At 38.6% G+C, this 27,063-nt stretch overlaps 1 protein-coding gene across 9 annotated transcripts in view; it reads left to right on the top strand.

Annotated features, from left to right (window-relative positions):
- LOC124404951 (guanine nucleotide-releasing factor 2) overlaps positions 1-27,063 on the top strand; it is a 43,456-nt gene that overhangs the window by 2,832 nt on the left and 13,561 nt on the right. For 4 of the 9 annotated variants that reach the window (XM_046879496.1, XM_046879494.1, XM_046879495.1 and 1 more), the window contains exon 1: positions 11,004-11,199. The exons of the other annotated variants lie outside the window; for them this stretch is intronic. In XM_046879496.1, coding sequence (XP_046735452.1) covers positions 11,004-11,199 — 196 coding nt within the window. Of the gene's footprint in view, positions 1-11,003; positions 11,200-27,063 lie in introns of those variants that run through there. 9 annotated transcript variants of the gene reach the window in all.

The raw sequence follows: 27,063 nt of genomic DNA, 5'->3' as shown, positions 1-27,063 counted from the left end.
AAAACATTTATTCATACATATATGTGTCTAACTTGTCCATCGGACCTTAGTCTAACTATTTTGCGTTCAGGCTACAACATGAGTTCTTCGTATTATTTATAAAGAAAGAAAAGAGAGAAAAATTCGGAGGATTCGTTTATCCATTCTTAATATGCTTAAGCCCTGTAGTTTCGAATTACACTGTAGCGGAGAATCTGTTGGGTAGCAGAACCCTAAAGAATTATTCAACCTTCGTCCATCAGTCGTCATCGTCCTCTCTACACAGAATTGTGCTTAATTCGAGTTGATTTGTTGGCGGATCTAAATCGGTGTGACGGTCAGCGTTGCTTGTTACAGAGTGTATATAACACACTGTTAAATATGCTGTCATGTACAATTCTGCTGTAAGATTCGTCGAACATTCTTTCTGCAGTACGTCAGCTAACGACACATTACCAGACCTCGTTCGAAATATAGAAATGTTAGGGTATTTTGCGTTGTATTTAAAGAAGAATAAACGAGAGCACGGAGGTTAGTTTTCCACATCTGATGTTGTAAACCGCATATGTGGATGTGGTGGGTACGAAAAATGGAGACGACTGAACGTCACACAGCGTCGCATCATCAAAAAGGAACGAGAGACCTATGAAAGGCAAACTCATTACATCTCCATCTCGGTAGTTCATTGAAATAATTCTATAGTACTCTCGTCGTCGCCGTGCCCTTCGCTCTTCATCGCTGTGCAAATAGCGGTCCTGTATGCCACACAAGGAAAGGAAGAAGGGTGGGCTGAGAGCGAACAAGGGGTAGACAGAGAGACGGAGAGAGAACGTTGGGATGGGATATGCGGACGCCTTACGGTGGAAATAAAGAAAGAGGACTCTCGAATTGAGACCGAAATATTGTGAAACTTTTTCGCTACCGATTCCATTCCGAGAACCATTGTGTCGACCATTCTTGTTCGTTCGTGATTGTTCAAGATACAAGTCTGAATAAAAATTTTACACAATTTTTTGTGTATCTTCATTTCTTTTTCACGTATCGTTTGACGTTCGTTCCCAAGTTCACTTCAATCGGGATTCATGAATTTGCATGTTACGACTTCCTCAGCTGGCCAACTTTGATCCTAGTATGCAAAATAACGAGCAACGACACTTGGCATGTACATATAATGTGAGTTAACGTAGGGATCATGCATACTTCGCGTGTCTAATGGTATGAGGTCGTAACCACCAGAATGCGCTTTGAGTAGCAAAAGGGCGTATGATTTTTTTTTTTTTTTTTACACTAGATCGCTTTGTAAATGTTCAAAACGTTCAAAAATTCAGTTCAAATCAAGGGTTTGAAAATATAAAGGCAAAAGGTTGTACGTCGCCAGGCTAAAATTCATGACGTTAATGTAATGATACAGCTTTGAAAAAAGTTGTTATTTTGCAACTTTAAGTATTTGAAATTTCGTCACAGGTTAATACAGCATGAACAAACTCAGATGTTGTAAAATTAACTTCTTCAAGTATTCTAAAAGTGCAAATAGTCGTTTTTGTCTGACATTAACGTTACTAACTTCAGGCACGCCGTATGTTAGTCGTGTACAACTTTTTCCATGAATAAGTATACATGAAAGAAAAGATCAAAACAGAAGGTCGTAACCATAATTTTTTTTCACGGTCGTCTTAAAACCGTTGAAACGCATAGACAAATCAAAATCTGCAAAAATTCTTCAACATAATAACAAAACGTCTCAACCAGTCATTTTTTATGCATCTACCAGTACTACATACGACCTTTTGCTTTTACTTTATGAATTTATACTTGAGTCCAAGAAAAGTGAAAAACATTATTTTCGCTAGATACGACCGTAGATAATTATCAACGTAGGTTTTTATGCTTGAATCAGTAGCAGAAGGTCGTATATAAAACTAAATATGACATTTTATTTTTAATTAAACTGTTATTCAATTTCAACGTTTCTGACCGTATTTTCATGTTTTAAGCGTAGATGCGATAGAAACAAAAACGACCTTTTACCTTTTTCTACGGCTAAATGTCGTGCGATGGCGCTTACCACCTTATGCCATTTATAGACAGGTGACTTTATAGTATAAAGTTTATACCATTACGTGAATTTGAACTTGATTCCTTCCTCAACTTTCTTCTCTTCGCTAACTTCACTTTAACTTGACCTTAACGGCACTTCATGCACAGTATAATCCCCAAGAAGGATCACCAGGATCAGACGTTTCCGAATTTGAACGACCCTCGATATAATTAATCCTTTGAATAATAACGATCCCTCGGCATCGAAAGTATGAAATAAAAGATAAAAAAACTCTGACCGTTAAATTACCGAGTATATAGGTAGGAGCAGGTAGGTAAGTCCGAAATGTTTGTTGTTGAGAATACTCTTCATCAAACCGTATCATGTAGATAAAAATTCAACTGACTTTTAATTATTCAAGATGAGAAGAAGTTATTGCTATTCCGTTAAGTGTGCGCCGGTGCATGTGGAGCATCGAAATTTTTTTCAATAACGAGCGTTTCTTCCCTTTATATTGCAGCCGAAGCCACGGTGCAATTTGCATCTCCAGCAGCACTCCAACTTCCGCTTACCTGACTTCGTATAACTATGTACCTGCAGCTATCGTGCTATGTATAAATAGAAAATATACGTATATATATATATATCTCGCGGGAGAGAAAACTGCAACATTTCAAGGATCGTTCCTCCAACGAGTTTATACCTTCGAAGAAGAATGCGAAACTGAATTCAGCTAATGACTTCACTGGGTTCAGATACACCGGATGATCACGGTTCTTGCATATAATTTATTCCGCCCGTCTACCACGCCGGGTGAAATTTTTTCAATAGTTCCTTGCTAATTAGCTTCTTCGCTAGTAACGGTAGTGAAAAATCGAAGAAGAATCAGAAGCCGGTAGAGCGTTCATAACATATTCAACGCACGTTGAAAGCAGCCCACATTCAAACGCCACGTCAAAAGTTATAACCAATTTTCGAATCGCGTATCTTATGATCAGTAGAAATAACGGAAAAATAGTCTAGGATTTTCCGTGACTATAGTGGACGGTGCGCTGCAGGATCTCTATGTCCATGGATTCACGGATGTCCGGTGCAGCACGAACACCTGATCGAAATCCATTCATTCCTGCCACTCGAGATGACACTACATGTCAACAATGCTCATCATCAGATGGTTTGGATCGCTGAACGCGACCTGCATCTGGTATTTGAATGTTTATTATGTCACCGATGGTAGACTGCCATGCAACCAGATTTCGAAATGGTTTTTCAAAATTGCAGGAAATATTTTATGTAATCGACGATTTTGGTTTATCGGTTTTCCATTTAATCGAACAAAGGATTGGTTCAAGTTATCGATTAATCGATTAATCGCACAGCACTAATCAGCGGCACGAGATACGAGGTTGAAATTAGTGACGTTATCGTAACGGGCACGTTAACTGAAAAATTACTGTTTCGTAACTTCTAAGAATAATTTAGTGCGAGATGAACTTGCGAAACATGAGTTTCCACCGAGGATTCCACACTGCGAGATACGGTTTACCGAATTTCAGATGTACCTAACCTCAAAGTGGGGAAATAACGAGTTTTCCCTAAAAATGCATCGATGCATTAACTTCACGAATTTCAACCTCATATAACGCGCAGTGGCTCTTGATTATCATCGCTTGACTGTGAGTGATACGCATATGAGCGTAAAAAAGTCGTGTCACTACTTTTGTGTTATAACAACGCATGTGTTGGCATTTGAAAAAATATGTTTTTATTATAGATCAATTTGACTGTTGTACAATAAATCATAGTTTTTGTAGTCGCTGAATCTGAATCTGAAATCATATTTCTATTATTCAAAATGGTGGATTCAATATGCCGGTTACCAATAACCTAAATGTGAGAAAATATCCAACATAATATAACACAGTATTATATATATAGTAAGACAGTCGCCTTCTTATTGTACATGGTTTTGTATAATAGATATATATATATATATAAATAACAAGAGTATGCTGCGCAGTTTTTCGAATTTCTTTCGATATTCAGCTCAGACGGAATCAAACTATTTGCGAACTTGCATTTGCCATTTAAAATTTTCAAAATCTGATTTCAGATTCAAATTTAGCGCTACCTTCAAAACCACGATACTGTAATTATAGGATAGGTCTATCAAATTTTTTTCTCACCCAAAACTGTCCCAAAAATCTCATTTTTACGGCATGGGCATTGAAAAGTCCACTTTTTGTGGCAGTTTTCGTTCCGTAAAGTGACGCTTTATACGGCAGCGAACAAAGTTGCGGAATAAAGTCTTTATTCCGCAGTTTTGACGCGCAGTTCGAAGTGCGCATCCCAAACTGGCGAATAAAGTAGCTTCGTCGAACAGATCGCGACATAACCTCACTCTTCGTTTTGCTTTTCAATGCCCATACCGTAAAAAATATTGTACGTGGCATGCCCGTAAACCGTTTTTTGGCTCGAATAATTTCAGTACTAGCTTCCGGCTCGCTTTCAGCTCGTCCTGAAATCTTTATCCTTGCCAAAAAAACAGGCGGTTTACGGGCATGCCACATAAATAGCTATTTCGCTACACTGCCAAAGGGCTAATGAATCGAGTCTCGCTCTATTGCTCCCTTCCACAATCAAAAAGAGCCCATCATCATTCTCGAAGAAATCATCCCCCAATGATGTTCCCGAGTTCACACTCCACGACTCTACCCCAGTCCTTGACATTGTATCGCTGCAGCGAAAGTTCAGCGGTCAGATCCTTTATCAAAGCTAACATGTATTGACACAGGTAAAAAAAAATGGCAACTCGACCATGAAAAGTGTAACCAGCATCGCGGTCCCTCCCCTTGTCTTTGGTCAACCAAAATAGACGAGGTAATCTCAGCTAGAGACTCCTAACCAAAGTCAGATACGATGACCAGAGTGACGTCGTCGATGCTCTGGACGGCGCTGCTCGTCGCGACCCACGCTGGCGATGTTGATGTTAGTCCACCTCTCGATGTCGCCGGTGTTGGTCGCCGATCAGCTGAGATCACCTCAGTGTCCATCTCTTCCCTATTACCTTCTTCCGGTGTCGTCTGCACGTCCAATTTGCACCTTGAAATGGGTCGTTGACCACGTGCGTGTCTCTTCTGTGTATATCCATTGCGGACTAAGTATTCGTGGATTTTTCTCCGTCTTTCTTTTCTCCGATGCGCGGTTAATAATAGATCTGGTTTTCATTGTGCCTCTACGATCGAACGGAGCGTGACATTGAGTTGGGCCGAACGAGCTGGAACGCGAGTTTTGCATAATACTAGATCAGCCGCGGTGCGGATGCCAATTGGCGCAGTTGGACCGTTCGCCAGCTCTGTCGAACAGGGGATACCTACAAATAAACCTGCAGTGTTCTCACCGAAACAATCCCGAAATAACGTGCCCGGAAAATGTTAACGGAAGTGCGGGGAACTGGGTCGAGAGTTGAAACGTACAGATGGAAACCGTGCCGTGTTGACGACCATTCGACTATCCTCAATTACCATCTTGGGTATTAAAATGCCGGCTGAGGATCACCGGGTCAGTGTCGCGTCTGATACGTCAAAGCTGCTGTGCGGTTCGATTATACGCTGACGATCAAAGCTTGCCGCCCCTCGACGTCGATATTGTTCATCGAGGCAACGGGAATTACTGTGGTGTGTGTGTGTGTGTGTGTGTGTGTGTGAATTGTTGCATACAACGTTGGCGCTTTTTGTCGTATTCAGATGAATAATAACGCTTATACGTATTTACAAATAAGTCAATGCTGCATTCAGCCTTGTACACGGATAAATTCGACCGATTGTTTATACACACTCTCCACAATATCCGCGTGAGGTTAATATTATTTGCTGCCGTTGCGTTGTATGTATAGATTAAGTTTGTTAGTAGATTTTTTAAACACAATCGCAAGGGGATATTCGCTTGGACATCGAATTTATGATTTTAATTAATTAATTATGATCCGAAACGATTTCTATGGATTTTTACGTTATTATGTGATTTTTGTTTATTTTCAGTGTGAAAATGAACAGAATGATGTCAACTGATTTCCTAGCATTTTAGGCGGTTTTAATGTGATTTCGGGATTGGGTAGAATCGCAGGAAATCACCATAAATCGTTGGATATCAATGGAAATTACTTGATGAGATATAGAAGTCAATAGAATGCTAATGAATGAAAACCATTTAGCGTTCACCACAAGCGTAGTGGAATGATTTTCAATATTTGCCGCGCAATTTATTCTACGTCATATCACGTGGTTTCACAAAATTTGCAATAATTTGATCTACCTCGATCGTTTGATTCCTCGTTCTTTAAAAAATCATTGCGTAGGAACGGAGATATCGATCCAAATAACTTAAAAAAATTCTGGCATACTCTTTAACTGTTATATATTTCAAGAGAAATTCCTTATCTTTATAAAAAGAAATTCATAAAACGGATTATTTTCCTAAAAAAAATTATATCTCGCTGAATTTTCAATATTTTGAGCTAAAAATTTACTGAATAACTCTCAAGATACAGATATTTAATGAAAAAAAAAAAAAAAAACATATTAAGACGAAACTGCGCTATGAAAAAAAGGTATTCACTTTAGTGATCGAATCTGAGTCTCTCCAAAGAGAATAATTTAACGATTTTTACTATATTTCATTATTCATCTTTCGGAACAAATTAAATTATTCTTCACGTTTTTCATATAAAATTTACGGTGAAGATGACGTGGGGTCATTTTGACCCCGATGTTCAGTGTAAGGTTAAAGTTTATGACTTCAGCCACGACTTGAATGTTAATAAACCAAAGAAAATGTCGAAAATATTAATCTTGATAACCGCGATATTCGATGGATTTTTCCTCCTTCTCACGAGGTTGAGCAATAGCTGATTGTACAAATCTTTATGACTTCTAAAATCAAAGTACAAGGCTGCTCGTGTATGATAGGAAGCTTTTTTTTTTTTTATTCACCCATATAGAAGCGAGGCCAACGGGACTTGTGATACTTCTCTTGCTCGAGATTCGTCTTGATTTCATACTAGCATCTCACATTTACCAACCGCTGGTAAAAAAGAAAAGAAACAATCCGGTGCTTGTCTACTTGCGGAACGACGGAGACGAAGACGATGGACACCGGAAACCGCGAACCCGGTTTCGAAATACTGTAGGGCAGTAAAAAAGACAGTCGACGTGACACTTTCAGCATTTTCCGCTATTTTTTGTACCCCAGTTACACGAATGTTCGTGTTAAAAGTGGGAGAAAGGTCGATTATTCAGAAGGCAGTTTTACAGGGCGAATGTTCTATGGAATAGGTTCTACAGAATATATATTTTACAGAAAAAAAAATCGAGATTCACGTCAGAAATAAAGCTGCACGAATTATTCTACAGTAGAATTGTTTTATAGAATATTTTTCTACGGTGAAGGAATCCGAGATTCGCATAAAAAATAATCTTCCATGATGTATTCTACAGGGAAATTATTCTACAGAATAATTTTCTCGATTCATACATTCATCAAAATTAACTTATAGATTAAAGTAAACTAAATTAAATTACATCAAAATTCACAATATTGCCGGTTTTAAATCTTGTACGATTCCGACGATTCGATTGTGTAAAACACAATCTGTAGAAAAATATTTCGGTAGAAACGAGTCTGTAGAATATATTCCGTTCCACATTTACTCTGTAGAACTGATTTCTGTAAAATCGAATCGAATCGCATTATAAATTCGTTTTTCTTCTTCACCACAACAAATTCGTTTCTCGCTTCAGTAACAACAGGGATCACCGATTCCTCTTTCCTCTCCGAGTGTGGGGCAAAGTGACGCCATCAGTCTCTGTATCGTAATTTTATTCGGTACATTTTTGGCCTCGTCGGGATTCGTTCAAGCGTTAAGGGTATTCGTAGGCCGGTTCCAGACTGTCCTGTCAAAAGGGCATCGCGTATTTTTAGAATAATACGATCGTAGAAAATCACGCCGCCATATTGTATTTAGCCTGTTGAATAATACTTCAGAATTTTTATATAATTAGTAACAACAACTTGTTTTGAAATTGGCATCGTAGCAATACCGGTTTACATATTGTTTGAACTGAAAGAAAATTCGATTATACAAGCAATTTTTATTATCTGTGATTATAGTTGTTAATAATCCATTTTCTTGAGATTGCAACACCAAATCTGTTTCTTCGGTTGACAAGATTTTTTCATTCAAGTCTTTCGTAAGCTTTAATTTGTTGTTGCACCAATCTTAAGTAGTTGCAATACATAGTTAAAAAAAAATATAGCACAAGTGAAAAATTAATGAAAAATAACAGTAAAATGTATTATATTTTCTGATTTCAACTACAAAACTCATTTTAATTTTGTACCCAGAACTTTACCGGTGAAATATAAAAATGGTAGAGGACTGTGTGTTAATTGTAACTCAAAATTTCTCTTTCGATTTGGAGATTATCAGAGTCTATAACAAATTGGTTGGGGGGAAAAAAACGGGCTGAAATATGTATTATTCTACTTTGGGTTGACGTGTATAGTGAGTCGTTTGTTGCATTGACATTTCACCTCGTACAGACTATATGCTTGAAGAGTCATATTCTTTTTTTATATTTTCAGTATTTTGTTTGATTTTTAATTCATGTCGTGGTGTATTGTTATCGATTCTTTCTTACTGAATTAAAGAAAAAAAATTTATGAAATTTTAATATGAATATTAAAAGGTCGCTCGAAAAGATCTAAAGAAATGGACCAAAAAATTGAAAAAAAATTATGAGCGACCTTTCAAAATTCAAATTTTGAACTGAAACTTTCGGAAACTTATTTTTTTATTGTCTTTAAAATTATACCGTAACGAGAAAAAAAAAATCGATTTTTGACGATTTCTGACGTTTTAAAAACTGTGGAGCGACCTCTTAAATTTTTTTTTTTAACTGTCCTTTGGAGTGGGCTCTCAAAACATTAAAAACTAACATTTTGTCACACAAGACTCAAAAAAAAAAAAAAATAGTCGGTTTTTTGCGCCACCCTGATATATATATATGTATACCTTTGCTTGAAGCAGCGTAGCGGATTACTGATAGCAGAATCCGATCGGTGTGGGTGACCTCGTATCAACCGTGGAAATTATTTACGGGTGATAGACTAAGAAGGTCAGCCCTACGTCTTTTTTTTGTCTGCATCATATGCTTTGATTTACGGTAAATTTTTTTGTGGACGAAATGTTCAGGGGTAAACATGTAGAAAGATTAAAGAGTAGAAGGATTGCAATATTCAATTGTTAAAGACGCGGAAATCTATGTTTTCTATCATAAGATTCCGAAGTGGATGAAATTAAAAAATAGAAAAGACAATACATATGTAGAAATCTATCTGTAGAATCGTAGATGGGGGTAAACATGTTTGAAGATTAGAAAATGGGAGAGTAGTAAAATAAAATTTTCAATGATGGTTAAACATATTTTTGTCCAATTTTCATTTTCAATTTTGCAATTGTCCAATTTTTCTATTTTGTCAGGAGTTAAAAATTGCTAAAATCGTCCTCACGTAATTATAAATGGCCCCTTATTTCACACACTCTAACATATGCATTCCTTGTTATCTCCTGTTAATTCCCTGAATAAACAAATGTTAATTTTGCATCATATATATATATAAATATAATTATAGAAATATAAAATTGTCGGTCTTGTCTCGCCGATTCACTGTTTACGCTCATTTGCCTATCTCAACATCAATTCGAAGCATATAGTATGTTCCAAACGTCCTGAGAAAAATCTTGTTGCTCTCCGCTTCTCTATTTCCGTTTCGTTTCTTAATTATATCACAGAAAGCAGTTGGCGCCCAACGTCAATATTATTTAATAAAACGGACTCGGCCGGAGTAGAAATATAGGAAATCCAAGTCTAATTATTAACTTTTCACATTTTCAATTTTCTCCATTTTAATCTTCTTTGAAATAGATTTTTGACATTTTCAAAAATTCTTTTATTTATAATCCTTTTACACTTTTAGTCCACACCTAAAAAAATACGTTCAAACAATCTTTAATTAAATAAAATCTTGTACGGTTCGATTGTTTGTTTGTTCGTCTTTACATGAAAATATTGTCGGCTATAAAAAATTCCAACAGAACCGTTAACCGGATCGCCGGATTTATTTCTTAGGCTAAAAATGAAACTTGCACAGTGTTTTTTGATCCGCATCATCTTGTGCCCGAAAATAAATCAGCAGCTACCGTAGCCTTGCTTGCGTGCCTTCGTTATTCCTTCTGTCGTAATGTCTAGCTAGCTATAGGTGTGTGTATATATATATATATATATATATATATGCTTGTTGGTTATATTATTCCGCGATATTACTATCCGTTCATGATGTCATCGAGGCTTACAAATAATTCGCCTTACGTTCCTCCCGCGAAGCTTTGCATTTCGTTTATTATATATAGTTGTTATAACGTACGACTGACACTGACTTGTAAACTCGACAGTCGTTCGGTATATCCTCAACTTGCTGATCACGCTCTTCCGGAGTTTTTAAAAACCACGTTGTTACTACTGTATAGTTAATGTTTACTTTTGTCTGCAGAATAAAAGTGACAAGGTAAAAAGAAATAAAACCGACTGGCTCCAGAAATGGGAACAATAAATCGTGGCGTCGTCACGATGCAGTCGATAATTAAATTCGACAAATTCAAATTTCAATCAAATTATCATCAACGCTAAGGATAATAATCTATAAATAAAACTTCGTTGCAAGTAGTTTGGATCTATTCTTAGTCTAAAATCGCTGTAAACTTTTCTCAGTAGTGATTAATTATTATTCTCCTTGGATAAACAATAATAAATTTCTAAGACGAAACTGTGGGATTTTAGTCGGTGAAAGTGAAAGTTTTATTCGAATAAATATAATAAAAAGAAATAAATAATAATAATAATAATAATAATAATAATAAACAACAGAAATGCCACAGTACGACGATTCCTTCCTAGACTCCCCCTTCTTCAGGAGCCGAGCAAAAAGCTACAGCGTTCAAAAACGCGGCATTACGAATCCTAAGGTTTCGCACTTGTCGGCCACCCCGACTTTACTCGCTGTTACCAACACCGGAATTCTTCTTGTGCCATCTGTATCGGCCATCGACTTAACTTCTATAAAAGGTAAAAAAAAATTACCCGCTTATATGTGTCACAATCATTTCCCTCATGGTCTGAATAAACACCAGGAACGAGTTTCCTTTACTCTCTCTCTCTCTATCGTTTTAGCCACTCGTATGCGTGAAACTAATTATGAATTAAACGTTGCTTGGCCAAAAAGTGAATCTATTATATACTTGCCCTGAAACCGGTTCGAAATTTTATTTAATAATCAACATTCTATAATCTTTTTAATACTGGAAGGTAAAATTTTTTTTTACATTCCAAATGAATAACAGAAAATTTTTAAATTATATAATACCTACTTATCTACAAGAAATTCATACCAATTTATTCAAAAGATATGGTTTCGTCGACTTTGTCATCGGCATCTTTTGTCGGATCAATGAAGCAATAAGTGTCGATTGGAGGACAAGTTTTTTCATCGTTAGGCCGTGACGAGTTTTTTTTTTTTTTTTTTTTTGTCGTTTGCTGTTTTGTTTTGAGACTCCAATATATCGTGTCAGTGGGTTTTCCGCACGGATTATGTTCAATAACCGCAACTATGCGGATATTACACGGCAAGGCTATAGAAACGTCCGAAGTTGCCGCAAACTCTTGAAATTTAGTCTTTGGTTTAAGCTATATATATATATTAAACCTCACGACCTTCTCGTATACTCTGAAAAAAATTTCGTCGTAATGATGAAAATTTGGTACTGAAATCGAAATTTCAGGGTTACGCTATACATTCGAACAAACATTATTTTCACGAATCTTACTTTGATCGACACCACTGAGCTCCTCCCATTCTCGGAGTTCCAATTGACTCACTCCTGATTGGCTGAGGGATACAGTCTAATTCATAAACTAAGTCCCTCCCACTCTCGCCGTTTCAATTGACTCACCCTGTATAACATTTCCCTAAGCATCGGGGCACCAACGATTATTTATAATCCAATTGGACCGGGACGTTTGGAAGAAGTTTAACGATGCGGAATTAATTCCGGTAGGTACCTACAGCAAGATGCAAAAGGCGAATGCAGCCATGCGCTTGAGGTTGGTTACTGAGGTGCTGCGGCAAGCTGTCGGTGACAAGAACCGATGCTTCTGTGGCAGGAAAGAGGCTAAGACAGGAAGAATATTAGAAAATAAGAAGGAAATGACGCTGGAAAAGAACCCTCTCTTGCCTCTCATGTCGTCGTCGTCGTCAGCAGCAGCATCTCGCGTCTAGTCTTGAAGCACAACCGCCGTCGACACGCCTCTTTAGCACGTTCTCGTCGACGGCACTAATTACCTCCAACGAGTAATTATCATTGCAGGGATAGCTTTTTTCGTACCCCGGTAGCTTGTCTCGCGTGGTATAGACCGTCCTCTGGTGCAGGCGTTCAACAAGACTGCAGGGAAATGATTCCAACCTCATGTCGCGTTGACGTGGAAACCCCTCGACCATCCCCTATGTATGCACGAACTACTAAGTTCGTTAAAACGTTAATGACGCCCTTCCGATTGCCGTTGACAAATGTGCAACATGGCGTGTTAAGGGAAAGACGATTTAAACTCGTCGTCGACCTACGCGAAGTTTGCTTTGTTTTGACTTCAAGATTACACGAGTAATCAAGTGATAATTGAAAGTGTTGGGTTAATTGTCGTTTTCAACACTTGTCATCAAAGTTGCAGCTAATTTTTTGCAATGTCGAAATCTTTTGGACATTTTTTCCTCTACATATCCCGTAAAGATTTGTGGTATTTCATAAAATTTAGACAAGTCTTTTTCATAAAAAATTTATAAAAATTATTTTCTCAAAAGTATGCTTTACAAATCGCCAGGTTTTGGAAAGGAATCATCGATATTATCTAAATTCAAGACTTTCACAGAAAAAATCAATTCAAAAATAGCAAACAGTGAGGCTTGAAGACTAGACAAAATTTTTTTTAATGCTCCATTTAAAAATTCTTCTCAACCACCTACCACGCTGACAAATATGGTGGAGTAGATTTTTTTTTTCAAAAATACCATGAATCAAACTTTTTCGACGGTGTTCACTGTAGCGAGGAGTCCGATCAATACTGACTCACACAACCCAGCAAGACTTTGTCTTTTTTCTGTACTTGTAATTTATAATACCATGTACCGATGTTTTTGAAATTAAGGTGTATGACGCTCGTTGCTCTGAGTTATCGTCGAGAACGGTTTCAGCTGCGTGACTTGCTCTCTTATTTATATTACTGATTTGGAATTTTATTGCAAAAAGGAAGGGAGATGATAGACAACCGCGTGATTCACTGAGTCACGAAAAGCAGACGTGACGTCATCGCAATACAGTTTCTGTCACGGGGTGAATTAACGCGTCTAGATCATCGGATCAGCGTTTATATTTGCCTCATGCCAACGCCAAGTTAATATCATTTAACCCCGTTACATTCGTCTTGGCTTAATGATTTACCAATCATAACTACGATCCATCCGATCCTTTCAAATCCCCGAAAATTATATGCTTTTCAATAACGTGTAAAAATGGTGAGCGTCAGACGTTAGTTGGTTTCACATATTATACATTAGGGTGGCGCAAAGAAACCGACTTTTTTTTTTGAGTCTTGTGTGACAAAATGTTAGTTTTTGATGTTTTAAGAGCCCACTTCAAAGGACAGCTAAAAAAAAAAAAATTTTAAGAGGTCGCTCCAAATTTTTTTAAATGTCAAAAATCGTCTCAAAATTAAATTAAAAAAATTATATTTTCTGTATTTTGTTTGATTTTTAATTCACGTCTTGGTGTATTGTTAACGATTCTTTCTTACTAAATTGAAGAAAAAAAATTTATGAAATTTTAATATGAATACTAAAAGGTCATTCGAAAAGATCTAAAGAAATGCACCAAAAAATTATGAGCTACCTTTCAAAATTCAAATTTTTAACTAAAACTTTCGGAAACTTATTTTTTTTTTTTGTCTATAAAATTATACCGTAACGAGAAATTGTTTTTTTTTTTTAAATTCTATTTTTGACGATTTCCGACGTTTTAAAAAATGTGGAGCGACCTCTTAAAATTTTTTTTTGAGCTTTCCTTCGGAGTGAGCTCTTGAAACATCAAAAACTAACATTTTGTCACACGAGACTCAAAAAAAAAAAAATATTCGGTTTTTTTTGCGCCACCCTAATATCCATATTTATTTATCCTATAGCTCTGAGCACGGTTGTTTATATTTTTGTTGCAGGTAAGCTGATCAATTTCAATTCCACCATTACCTACGGCCGAGGTTGATGCAAAGACCGTTCCCGATGGTAATTGCCGCCATTTGCTTAATCACGTTGTATTGTGCTCTGAGCGCGTTCTGTATGTATGGTTCACATCGTACAGTTTTTTGTTAAAAAATAGGTTACATGCACATGGGACGAGAATATGGATGTTTCTTATTTAATTCGTTGTCAGTATTCGAAATGATACGGTCAGACTTACAATTAAGGGGGTATTCTGGTTCAGAGGCTAAAAAAAAGGATAAAAAAAAAAAAGAAAAAACATTTTTACGATCCATTTTTTTATATAATATTTATTGACATTCTGAGCAAAAAAAAAAAAAATCATGAATTGGTAGAGTTATAGGCTGGTGAAGTTGGGGCTGCAAAAAAAAAAAGGGTGCATCCTGGTCGACGTACTTTAAACCCTTACAGTAGTCTGAAACAAAAAAATTTTACAAATTTGTAAGTATTAAAAATGTCGCTATAGTTTAACCCTTGGAAAAGAAAGAATAGGAAAAATTCACACAATGGCGACGTAACGTTAACGTAACGAAACATCAGGAAACAAGTCATTACTGCACAATTTTAGAATGACTTTCTAGAAATTGGCCTTTTAAAATATGACTATATTTTATTTATCACGGTCGAAAACGGCTGAGTGAAAAATCTGAAACTGATAGGACTTGGTAGCCATAGCTAAGAAATAGTTTTGGAAAAAAAAATTCTGTAGAACAAAAGATTTACATATTAAAAAAAAAAAAAAAATGTGTATGATTATCGTGAAAATATTGCAAATCGACTTATTTCCGGTAGAACCAGAAGTTCAAATTAAACGGCACATTCAAATCTTTTATACCCATCATTTGATTGTGAAATCATGTAAGTTTTAGATTTTTTTTTATCGAGCCGTTTCCAAAATCATCGCTGGAGTTTATCGGACAGACCGAAAGTCAGACCGACATTTTTCTAAAAACGTGTGTTTTGGATTCTGGAGGTTCGAAAACGTAAAGATTCGTTGCAATTAAAAAAATTTATCTTCTACTGAAACCAATACTTTTCTTACATTACCCAATAATATAATAAAATTGTAATAAAAAAATATTATCATTCGTGGTGTTCAGGTGACAAGCAAGCAAGCTATAGTTTGGTAATGCCTAAAACAATTGGCAAAACTTTTTCGATTAAAACTTTCATCTCGGGTATATTTTCTCTTTATGGCAAAGAATTCAACCCGTATAAATAAATTGATGGATCAATTACGAACGGTGCACGGACTTCTGGTCAAATATACCGTTATGGCTGCTATAAATGCGGTTAGCTATAGATATACGCCATACCATAGAATTCCGGGGATTCTCAAACTTTGCTGAATCGTAGAAGCTAGATCTCATAGAATATTTTATCTTAAATTGAGAAAATTTCTGATACCCATTCAGCGTGTGTATAGAAATTCATGCCAACTTCATGGAGGTATATCTACCTATATTGTATCCATAGAAGTACTGCATGAAGTTTTACTTGGGATATAATCAATGGTTGTGAGCTTCAAGCAAATTCAACTAATTCTTCGAATGGTTTTTCCCCAAACTTGTTTTTTTTTTTTTCCCTTTCTTTTGCTGAAATATCCGTAAATCACTAACTTAATCTCTTTCTGCAGCGAGGTTGACGTTAGTAACGTTAACGTAATGACACGTTCGGGAGAAAATCACTGTTTTTGAACAGTTTTGTAATGACTTCGAAAGACTTAAGTTTTTACACTTCGCTAAGGTTTACGGAATTTTAGATAATCCTAAAATTGCGAAACAACAATAAGTCTTTACTTTGACATGTTTCGTTACAATAACGTTACTAACTTCAATCTCATTTTCTGCCTACGTCTCAGTGTTTACAAATATGAAACATCTGACCAAAACGGGCAAAATTCATCATTTTAGTTGACAATCTCTGCCCTGGTTTGACCCGGTTGGAAATGAAACCTCTCATAACGCAGGCTCTCCGTTTTTTTCTGCGCAGCATTCGTGACCCAAACTGGTAATTCGGCTGTACCATCGGAATGCGTAAAAAGGGTGATAAATTTTTTGTTTCACCGAGTGAAATGACGCACATATGTATATACACACCTTTTATACACTTTCCTTGAGTGAAAACGCGCGCACAATGTGTGTATGTATATATTTATGTGCTCACGTGCTCGAAACCATGGACGAGAGTTTACGCAGTTGATACCCAACACCCAACACCCATCGTCTGGCGCCGTTCCGTCCGTTATTCCCTCTAGCTGCCACAGTCACTGACATTCCCACACAACACTAACTCAACGCTTTTCTTCAATGGCGGTAAAAAGTCCCGTCGAGAAAAAAAACGCGCTTATAGGATGTAGCATGGTTTTTAGATATCGATGGTTCACTATTAAGAAACTCGTGTCAAAGTTTGATCCATACAGACTATACAAGGAAACCTAACCCAATGTGTCATTGGTTACAGGTATGCTCAAGATCGACCAATCGATGATCTTGCAATGTGGTTGGTAGAAAGTTTTACATTCAAACTGCCGCATTATACTCCCTCCACTGTCTTCTGTGTTCACGGAACACTAGCGCCATCTTATTTTAAGCATATATTTCTTTACATGGAGTTCGGTCCTCTTGTCTAATCTTCATGGATTTGTCTCTTCAGTTGCGTTCTCAAGGATTATACGAGCTACCAGATTCCTTCAACTCACGGAGGATCAATTGGAAAGCCAATCATAGAACATCCAATCTCGAAACCAAATCAACTCGTGCCCAATCATCACTTACAGGCATTAACGTATATATGATGAAGGTATCGCTTCGTTTTTACGTTCTGCTAATGGCCCGTCCATAAACTACATTTCCAATTGTTACCTTTTTTATCCCTCCCTCCTGAAACTGGTAACGTATAGTTTATGGACAACCTCTGAGCTTTTTTGAGAACTGAATCCTCGGTTACGTGTATTTTCGGAATCTGGGAAGAAACTCCAGAAACTAGATTTTATCGGAAGTCCGAGAAATTCAGCTGAAGCGAGTTTTATGCTCATCATCGTCTGTCCCCTTTGACCCGATGATATTCCGAGAGTTCAAAACTAACCTCTAGACTCGACTTCTCGACGCCCACACGTCGGCATGGTGAAGGAATGTTGTGCACAGTTCAACGCACACGTGTTTCCAACATAATGTCGGCTCAGTTTTGTTGCCGCAAAGGACAGTCAGGCCCATAAATATCCTTGCACATTGTCACTTGGGATTATCTTGGTCCCCTGAAGTTAGCTGCAGGTAGCTGGCTGATAATAGTGGTGACATTGATCATCGCCTACACAATTCTTTTCAGCCATTACTGTGCTATTTTTAGCCACTCGATATGACAAGACTCGAGAGATTTTGTATCTTGTATTTAGTTTATCTGGCTCAGTGTAGGAGGCTTGGTTTATCCACACCGTAAAGACGTGTATGGCGCATTGTTAGACGGAGGGAACAAGACGCTAGAAGAGTGCAGAGAGAGAGAGAGAGAGAGAGAGAGAGAGAGAGAGAAGGAGAGTGTGAAGGGAAGTGAGAATAATTGATGAATCAGCAGTGGAATGGCGTCACGCCTCAGAAACATTTAGCGAAAAATTGCTTTTAGACCGAGATATCCTCGATCAAATGAATGTCTTTACTTTTATGCAAAAATTTGGAAGTAGGTATATACATACATTATACCAGGACCGATTTCAATAACAGATAGAAAAGAAGAAGAATTATGATGGGATAATGATAGAAAAACGTAGGAATAAACGTTGGACAAAAAAAAAGAAAAACTTGATCGAATAAAAAAACAGTCGTACCTCAATTAGGGATTGTCTCAGTAGTATCTGGTGTATAATAACGAGCTGACAACCATAATGCGATTCGGCACAACTGCTCGTTAGACTCGTGCCAATACCTCATGTAAAACGGGTATAAATAAAATTGAATGTGTATGTGCTTATACGGGCAGACATAAGCAGCAGAATATCCTCACGAGGAGAGAGCTAAGCGAAGGAGAGAGGATGAGGATCCGACGGGCTGGGCTAGTTAACAGTCGGTGCGCACACGCCACGCCGTCCGGACGCGAGGCTTTCAGTCAGGCAGACGGTTGGGCAAGGAGACGGAACTCCTATTCGAGTTTCCTCCTTCTCGGCTACGACATCGCCTTCTTTCTCATTATTCTTTATTTCGTCGAGGAAATTTCCCAGTAAACTATACGCTTGACTTTTGAGGTGATTCTCTTCTCAGTGTCGTTCAACGATCGAGCCTTCACCGATCGTATAGAGTGCTTATCTTATCTGCGGTGTGACGTTCGGTTCCAAAGAAGAAAAGTGAAATTGTAAGTGATGCAGGTTTACGGTTATATTCATTCGACTAGAGGCCGATTATCACATCGCTAAGTGTGCATCGTCGGTGGATGTCTGGGATGTTATCAGCTTTTGGCTACTTGTTTTTAATGCTACGACAAGACTCTGGATCTGAAATTTGACGGTTAATTTCAGACCTGCACTTGCACTTCTTGGCCGACGACAATATCGAGACAGAAAATAAAAGCTCTTTTTCAAAGTATGGTCGTAATGTTGTTGGTCATTTGCTCGTTGGCAGTTTTTCGTACACAGATTTCATCTTTCTTGAACGTTTGCATGTCGTATTGTCGTCGTTAAGGAGACTTCAGTCATGGACACATCAATCGCTAACGATTAAAACGTATCTACAATTGTGTGTACTTGAGCAGGTGATTTATATCCAAAACATTTGTAATATGTGGATTACGTCTTTGGTAATTATACAAGCTTATCTACCGATGATTAGTTTTGATAATCTATCGAACGGCTTTCAATAATAATGGCAATCGCGGCAACTCAATCACATTTACAATAATGTTCATTAATGGGTTTGCAGTGACTCACAAGTAACCTTATGGAATACTTTCAACGTGATTTTTTAAAATGACATTATATTCAATCTGGAATGATGTTGTGGTGAGATCACAAACCGGTCAGTCTGTAAACCGCGATTGTTAGACCGCTAATTTCTTAATAAGAAGTGTGAAGGTTGCGCGGCTTAAGTCATGGATTATTATATTTTCCTAGTTATAGTTCCTCTGTAACGAACAGCTTACTATGCACGATTCACATGCCGCCTCGCGTGGATAATCATCAACAACTTTAAAACGAGACCAAACTCAGCGAAATTTTCTCTTCCGCTAGCTAGAAGGTAGGAAGGTACGAAGTATTCACCTCGTACTTGCCATTTCCATATACCGTGATAGAACTAATTTGTAATTGCGTTCGTTCACTCCGACTTATGTATATACATTACTCACGCTACGTCTACGACACACGTGCGTGACGTCAAGTTCCTTGCCTACAGAGCTTTATTATCCGTAGTGTATGGTTCAGTTTTATTAATTAGGTATCCATCGTGTGATGGACAGGTGTTCGAACCTTTCGGAAACCCAACAAGTTTCCACACTGCGCTCATCAACACTCCAACTGTGACTTCCAAGAGAAAGTGGTCTTTGAAATTCTTCGTAACATGTGACCAGTTGTGATACTGATGTTGGATGTAACATCTTCCAAATTGAAATTCTGCGGCAAAGGACTCTTTGCACGCGCAGTTATGTAGCTAATGGAAAGTTACTAATTGTAAAACGGTTCAGACGTTAAACAAGTTGCTCATCGCGCCTAGACTCGTAGCTATCGCCCACTAATACCTGACCTTCCGCACTCCTACCTGCCCGCCTCTATTTCAAGCGAAAATCGACGACCTTGTCTCTATGGTTTTCACCGTCGAGAACTCCTTTAATTTTTCTGAATAATTCTCGGCTGGGTTGTTGGGGTGCGTAGAAGCCAGAGAAGGTGGTAGTGTATCCTGCAGGAACTTTACTGCCGAGACCCTACCATGTATTTGTCTGAAAGAAAAGGGGAAAGTCGTGAATAACCCAAACATGGGACACCGAAGCAATTAGAGCAACTTACTGGGGTAATTCAGGAAAACACCCCGAGAGAAAGAGACGCAGTCGGTAGTCAGACGGACAGAAAAAGGGTTCTTAAGCCTCTCCTAAACAAACCGCAGTCAGGCAATTATATCTGACCGAAAACCCAGAAAATTTTACAACGTCCTTGCTTTGAATTATCACCATAAATTACAAACGCTGAAAGGTAGATGAGTGGTTATTGAGGTTATGATACCTCCATTACATTCGCATGTTGATCAATTAAATTTGTTCAGAGTCGTGCGGTTTAAGGATTTCAAAAATTTTTGCCTCCATCATTTTCGTCACCCTCGTCGATGATCACAAGGTTTTCCCAACGGAAAAACAGTTCGTAGAGAATGAATGACAAACTAACTTCCCATTTTCAACACCGCGTATGGTTGGGAAAGAAATGTTTCTTACCGTAACAAGTCAGGGTGTTCTGACCCTGATCCTTCAGTAGAGTTTTTTAACGCCGGCAATATACGAGAGTAGCAAAAATTTTTTGACATTTGCGACCAACCCACGACTATGACAACTTTGGCAACTGTTTGTCTGCATGAAATTAATAAAATTCTAGATATTCTGACTCAATATAAAAGTTGGAATATCGCTTTCCGTATCTACGGTTTTTCTCGTTATTCTTTTTATTCCTTTGTCTTCGGTTCAGCGCTGTTTACGCTCAGGTCAAAGTTCTCTCAAGGTGGCTTTAACGCGTGCAATCCATTCTTTCTCCCGTTTTGATTCTAATAAGTTTCAACAATCCTTCAACATCGTTCGTGCCTCGAAAATTACACAATATATCTCTGTGCGTATTTCCAAGCTATCTGGAAATTGTGCGGAATAATTTTTTTCCGCCACGGCGTCTCGAGTTGAACTCCAATTTAAAAGCTCAACTTAATACTTTCGTAATCGAAATTTTCCGCAAGGACATTTCCTGGCTGAGGCTGTATACAACGTTATTAAAATAATTAAATTACAAATCACACACAAATATAACTCTCTGTATGTTGCTTGAAAATTCAAATTACATGCTGAACTCATCACCAAGCGTGAATTTATCCGAGGTATAATCTTTGTTCTTCTTAATTTGTTCAAGTTTTTAGCGAGAAAAAAAGTGACTCCAAATTCAAGATTGATCGAAATTCATAACTTAACACCAGGCTTTCGAAAGCTGTAGGGTAATTAACGGCTGAAAGGTATTTGAGCTCCGTTAGTTCAGCAGTTGCCTCGATCAAAACTTCAGCAGAGTTTACCGTATACTCGAGATTGTATGCATATCCCACAGTCGACTTGATTAGAAGTTGCCGTTTAACACCGGTTCTCCTCCTCGGTGCTTCCAGTGTATAACGTCACTCGCATACGGATTCCACTGTAAGCCGAGATCAGAATTCCTTGGCAACAAATCAACGTTAACGATTGGACTCGTATCGTCCATTTGTATTTAGTATTTGAACAATTTTATACTTGATTAAATCCAAGAACATTGTGATAACAATTATTCACCCAGCTGATATGCAATAAGTCACTTAGTGGCCAGGTGCTTCATCTCAAAACATTCCAAATGCATCAGTCACACGCATTGTATGTATACCTATTCCATATATACTCTGTATCAGACGATTGGAAGACTGATAGGTACTAGACTGATAGGATAGAGACACATCGATGGACATTCAAATTGGCAGATACAATTATTGTTATTCATTTGCGAGGCGGTTTCTAGCCGCTTTGAGTGCGTGATGAAATCCTTTTACCGGACTTGACGAAATCCGAGCTTAATTGTCACTTTATATCCCCTTGTGATGACGATCCTTCTCGGCCCGTTGTTCTTCAGTCGGTGCCTTCCGTGTTTCCTAATTGTATATTATTCTCTTGCGCGTTTCAAATTTAGTTGGAACTTTGTCTCTCTCTCCCTCTCTCTCTCTCTCTCTCTCTCTCTGCCCATCATGACATTTAACTCGTCTCAACTCCCTTCTTCGTTCTCCAAGAGTCTCCCTCGCTCTTAACTAAACAAGACTTACACACCGTGTGTCATGTTTCTTTCGTAGATAACGAGGCTCTCGGCAAAAGAGGGCGACTTCTCTCTGGTAAAGTGGTTTCGTGTCACGAAGAACCACTTCTTTGCATTTTTCAGCCGACGTGTCCAGCCAAACAAGAGTTCAGAATCCTCTTGTTTTAAACTCTCTTTTGAAATGGACCCTTTACGGATCCTGAAACATCGCATCCCTCTAACGTTTACTCGTGAATTCGATTCAACTCATATCATTACGATTGTTTCGTGACGTTATCACCATTTTGTATCTCCAGCAGGTATCACACATCATGTATGTATGTACATACCTACTTATTGTCGAATCCAACTAGCTGAGAAACGGTGCAATTGCTGTGCTGTTCTTGAATTCCGCTGGATATTGCCTCCCTAATTGCTTCATTACTGGTAGGACGCGCGCCCAGGGTGTTGATTGAACCTCCGGCGATAGGGAGAACGAGATCCATGAGCTCATGTCCGGTGCACCGAGGTCGCAATAAGCTGCTGGTAGGTTAGGTATCTGTCCGACACATTAACGCTGTCTTTGATTTACGCCGTGCCCATCTGTCGCCTTACAGTCCCTGCAGAATATCGCCGTCACTTCCATCATGGTTTCAAATCGCGTTTCGGATTTCAGTTTGACGGGTGGGATAGAATTTCGCGGTGAGTCTTCTCCACTGCCGTCATTCAAGACACGAATTTCGATACGCTCTCACAGCTTTTGGACTCACATCAATTTATTGGGTATCGTTAGCTTGCGAGCATGAATCTCAGTATTCATACGCCGGTGCGAACGATCGCGATGAATTATTCAAATCGCACTGTCGCTAGAGGCCTTTAGGTTGTAATGATTGATCGAAAAAAAAACTGCAGTGTTAAGAGCCTCGGTCCTGAATTGATCACTTTGCTCTGGCAAAGGTGTAACAATCTTGTTTGCCACAGTTTTGTGCCCCCCCTACACAGGAAGCCGAATCATTGCCAATCTCTGCGGCGTATAACTAATATTAACCCCCTTCAGTGTTACGATGGCAAAATTTCCATGTCGACAGTGAATCTGGGTTGTGTACCTATGCTGTGAAGTAAATCCTGCATTATATATCAAAGTGCTGGATCGAAGTAAACGAAGTCGTGGATCGCTTTTGCACAATGATCCTCTTATATTAAGGTGCTTATAAAGACGCGTTGTACAACTCGAAAACGCGGGGATGCAAAACTCCTATAGCGCTCAAGCAATCAGAGTGAAACTTGGGCAGTTAATGCTCTATTTTGGCTAAAAGTGGAGCGTCTTTTTACTTTTTCAAATTTTGGAAAAAATATTTACAGATTGGTTACCACCCACAGAAATTAATCAAATTTTCACAGTTGCATGGAATGGATCGAACTATCCGGTATGATGCCACTCGGCGGTGATGAAACACACATTTTGAGCCCAGTTCCATGAGATTTGATGGTGAAATGACGAAATGGCAGCTGATCTGGTTTACGATTATGAAGAACACCAAAATTTCATTTTGGTGACACTTGTTATCGATCTTTCACGCCTGCCGGTAATTTTTTACCGACATTACACGCATACATTACCGGCATGCGCGTAATGTCGGTAACAAATGTCGCCAAAATGAGATTTCGGTGTACTTCGTAATCGAAAACCAGATCAGCTGCCATTTCGTCATTTCACCATCAAATCTCATGGGACTGGGCTCAAAATGTGTGTTTCATCACCGCCGAGTGGCATCATACCGGATAGGTCGATCCATTCAGTGCAACTGTAAAAATGTGGCCAATTTCTGTGGGTGGTAACCAATCTGTAAAATTTTATTCAAAATTTTGAAAAAATAAAAAGACGCTCCACTTTTTGCCAAAATAAGGCATCAACTGCCCATGTTTCACTCTGATGGCTTAAGCGGTATAGGAGTTTTGCATCCCCGCGTTTTCGAGGTGTACAACGGGTCTTTATAAGCATCTGAAGTTTGAATACGATGACCATTCTAGCTCTCTATATCTACTGAAAATGTTAACCACTGCTTTGCTCTGCCTATGCCTGGCAAGTTGTTTGAAGCTGAAAAACGACGAGGCCGGTATCTGGACCACATGTTTCTAACGTCAGCGTGACGGTATGGCAGACTGGTTGCCATCTTTCTCGACTACAACGCCTCGGGCCCCCCTAAATTTAGGAACGTCCAAAAGCGTCCGCCCAAAGTGCAGCTCCGCAATCCCCACATTTCAGAGTTCCTAGGCTCTCTCTTTCTCTCTCTCTCTCTCTCTGAGTGCGAGTTACGCGCTGCTCGACTCCCGTAGGAAACTTTGTCCCGTGTTCTTCCTTCTCTAAATTTAGAAACCGTTTGTTCGGTTTTCACTGTACAGTGGCTGCAACTACAACGAATCACGAATCTTGTCCAACTTGCTACGTAAATCAGACACGCTTACCACCATTTGACCAACCCAATATCTCCGTATACTTAGCCAGGGGTGCCAACTGCGCTTTAGTGGTAGTTGGTACATCGCCCCCAAAACTATTTCAGTATAATGTTTGTCCTCAGCTACGGAATGCAACCGAGACGACGTTACCTTGTGAAGTTGAACTCTAAGTTTCATCTCTTTCGATGGTAGTGCAAAAATTAGTCTCCTCTGCATTGGCTTTTTCACCTATTCTACTAACTATGGTCAACATCAAACGGCACATCGATATCGGAATTCCAATTCAGGCCAACACCGTGTTTCAGAGACTTGCGTGGAAATGTAATTAGTACAGAGTGTGCCGATTCCTCGGATATGTACAGCTTATTTATCGATGTGATTTCGCTGGCGGTTACCACCGCACCCCGTGAATTATCATGTCCCTTATACGATGGTCTCGGGGTAATAGAATGTGTCGACAAAGCTATTACCCAAAGTGCAGTGGCTATAACATGAAATGGGTATACCCATAGCCTATTGCAGGTGCATGGATTGCATAGGATTGAGCCAAATGAGTTCCGTAATCGAAAATTCATTACAGTAGATTGTCGGGACGAGGGAACGGATCGATAATCAATTAGAAGCAGAGGAAATGATTATTGGCCCTTCAAAACGGATTTGTGAAAGGTTACTTATAATTCCAAACTTATTTTCACGACTTGGAAATGCAGTAATCAATCATTCGGGTTTTCTTGAATGAGTTTAAAATTCGAACAACTGTCTGCAGAAATCTAGACGTTGAAATTGCCTCTTCCGTTAGAGAGTCGTAGGAAGTACCGAAATCCATCTCTCGAGGTAATTGGATAGGATGCAGGTGAACATGTGAAATAAAATCACCGCTGATGGGAGTCTCGATAAGAGATTGGCTGTTTCCAGATCTCGGAATTGCCACGTCCAGCCCTAAGATCCTCGTTTGTCTTTCCGAAATCTCCCCATCAGCTATCGATCTCACAAGTTTAAAATAGTATTCTCGCATTCCGCTCCCACAGCTGTGTGTCGTCGACCCTCGTGATCAGCGGCACCTGTGCTTCTGCACTTGGTCCATCAATAACAAGAAATGGAATGTGAATAAATGTGTTATATATCGAAAACTGACTCCAGTTTTGAATATAACTTCTTCTCAAATTTTTTTTTTTCATCTCAAAGTAATTATTCCGAATAATTTTTCTTGTTTCAACATCCCATTGATACATGATTCACTGCTAATACGTCGCAGGACGATGTCCTTAGCAGTAAACTGATAGTTTCCCTGAACTCAAAAAGGTGTGTAATAATTAATTAATAGTCGCTACGAATTCTTGAAATCTTTGTGACTGGTAATAAAATTACTTACGTCGTCCAATTATTCATGTTTTTTATATTTAATGACTGTTATTCTACTTCTTGTGTTAATTAACGGTTATAAAGTTCATGACTTCAGCATGTGCATTAGGGTGTGCCAAAAAAAAAATTTTTCTTTCATCACACCCTAATGTGCGTACTATTCGCTTCAATGTACTCTCCTCGTCAAGCTAAATTATGCAATTCACTAAGTTTTTGATACTTCAGCTACCAAGGAGTCAAAAATGGCTCGACGTAATCCTCTAATGTAGATGTAAATAAAGTTTACTGATGCAGCCAACGTCATCAGGAATTCGAGTCGACCGTTAATTGGATATAACTTAGCCCTGAATCATCAAGTACAGATATCAATTCCTTAGATGAACTGCACGGTACCAGAGAGAAACCATTTGTGTAACTTGTCGGGGACCGTAATGGTTCCCATATACTTTTTCCTAAGGACATTATGCATCTGGAAGAAAACCAAACCGATGGAAGACTGCAGCCCCTTACGGGAAGTGATAAACTTTGCAAGAGTTCCACTCCGACTGTAATGGCCCTTATCTTTGCAAATTGTGCAACGCAGCACAGCACTCTATCACAATCCGCAGGTCAAATGTTCCTCCATTCGACGTTTAGGCCTTTATTTCGACTTGGCTCTGTGCGATACTGTAAGCATATACGTTGTTATTCCAAAAGATAAAATCGGAGGGGTCTAGATTAGTTTTAGTGAGTCATAACTCGCGCTGCCCTTTTTTCCTTCTCCGCTCTTGCTACGCCATGGGAAAAAGCTTTGCTGCCACTCTCTATGGGCAAGCTGATAATTCAAAGTTATCGGCTC

This window comes from Diprion similis, chromosome 3 (genome assembly GCF_021155765.1).
Source record: "Diprion similis isolate iyDipSimi1 chromosome 3, iyDipSimi1.1, whole genome shotgun sequence".
Taxonomy (NCBI): domain Eukaryota; kingdom Metazoa; phylum Arthropoda; class Insecta; order Hymenoptera; family Diprionidae; genus Diprion; species Diprion similis.
This window is presented reverse-complemented; position numbering and strand designations above follow the sequence as displayed.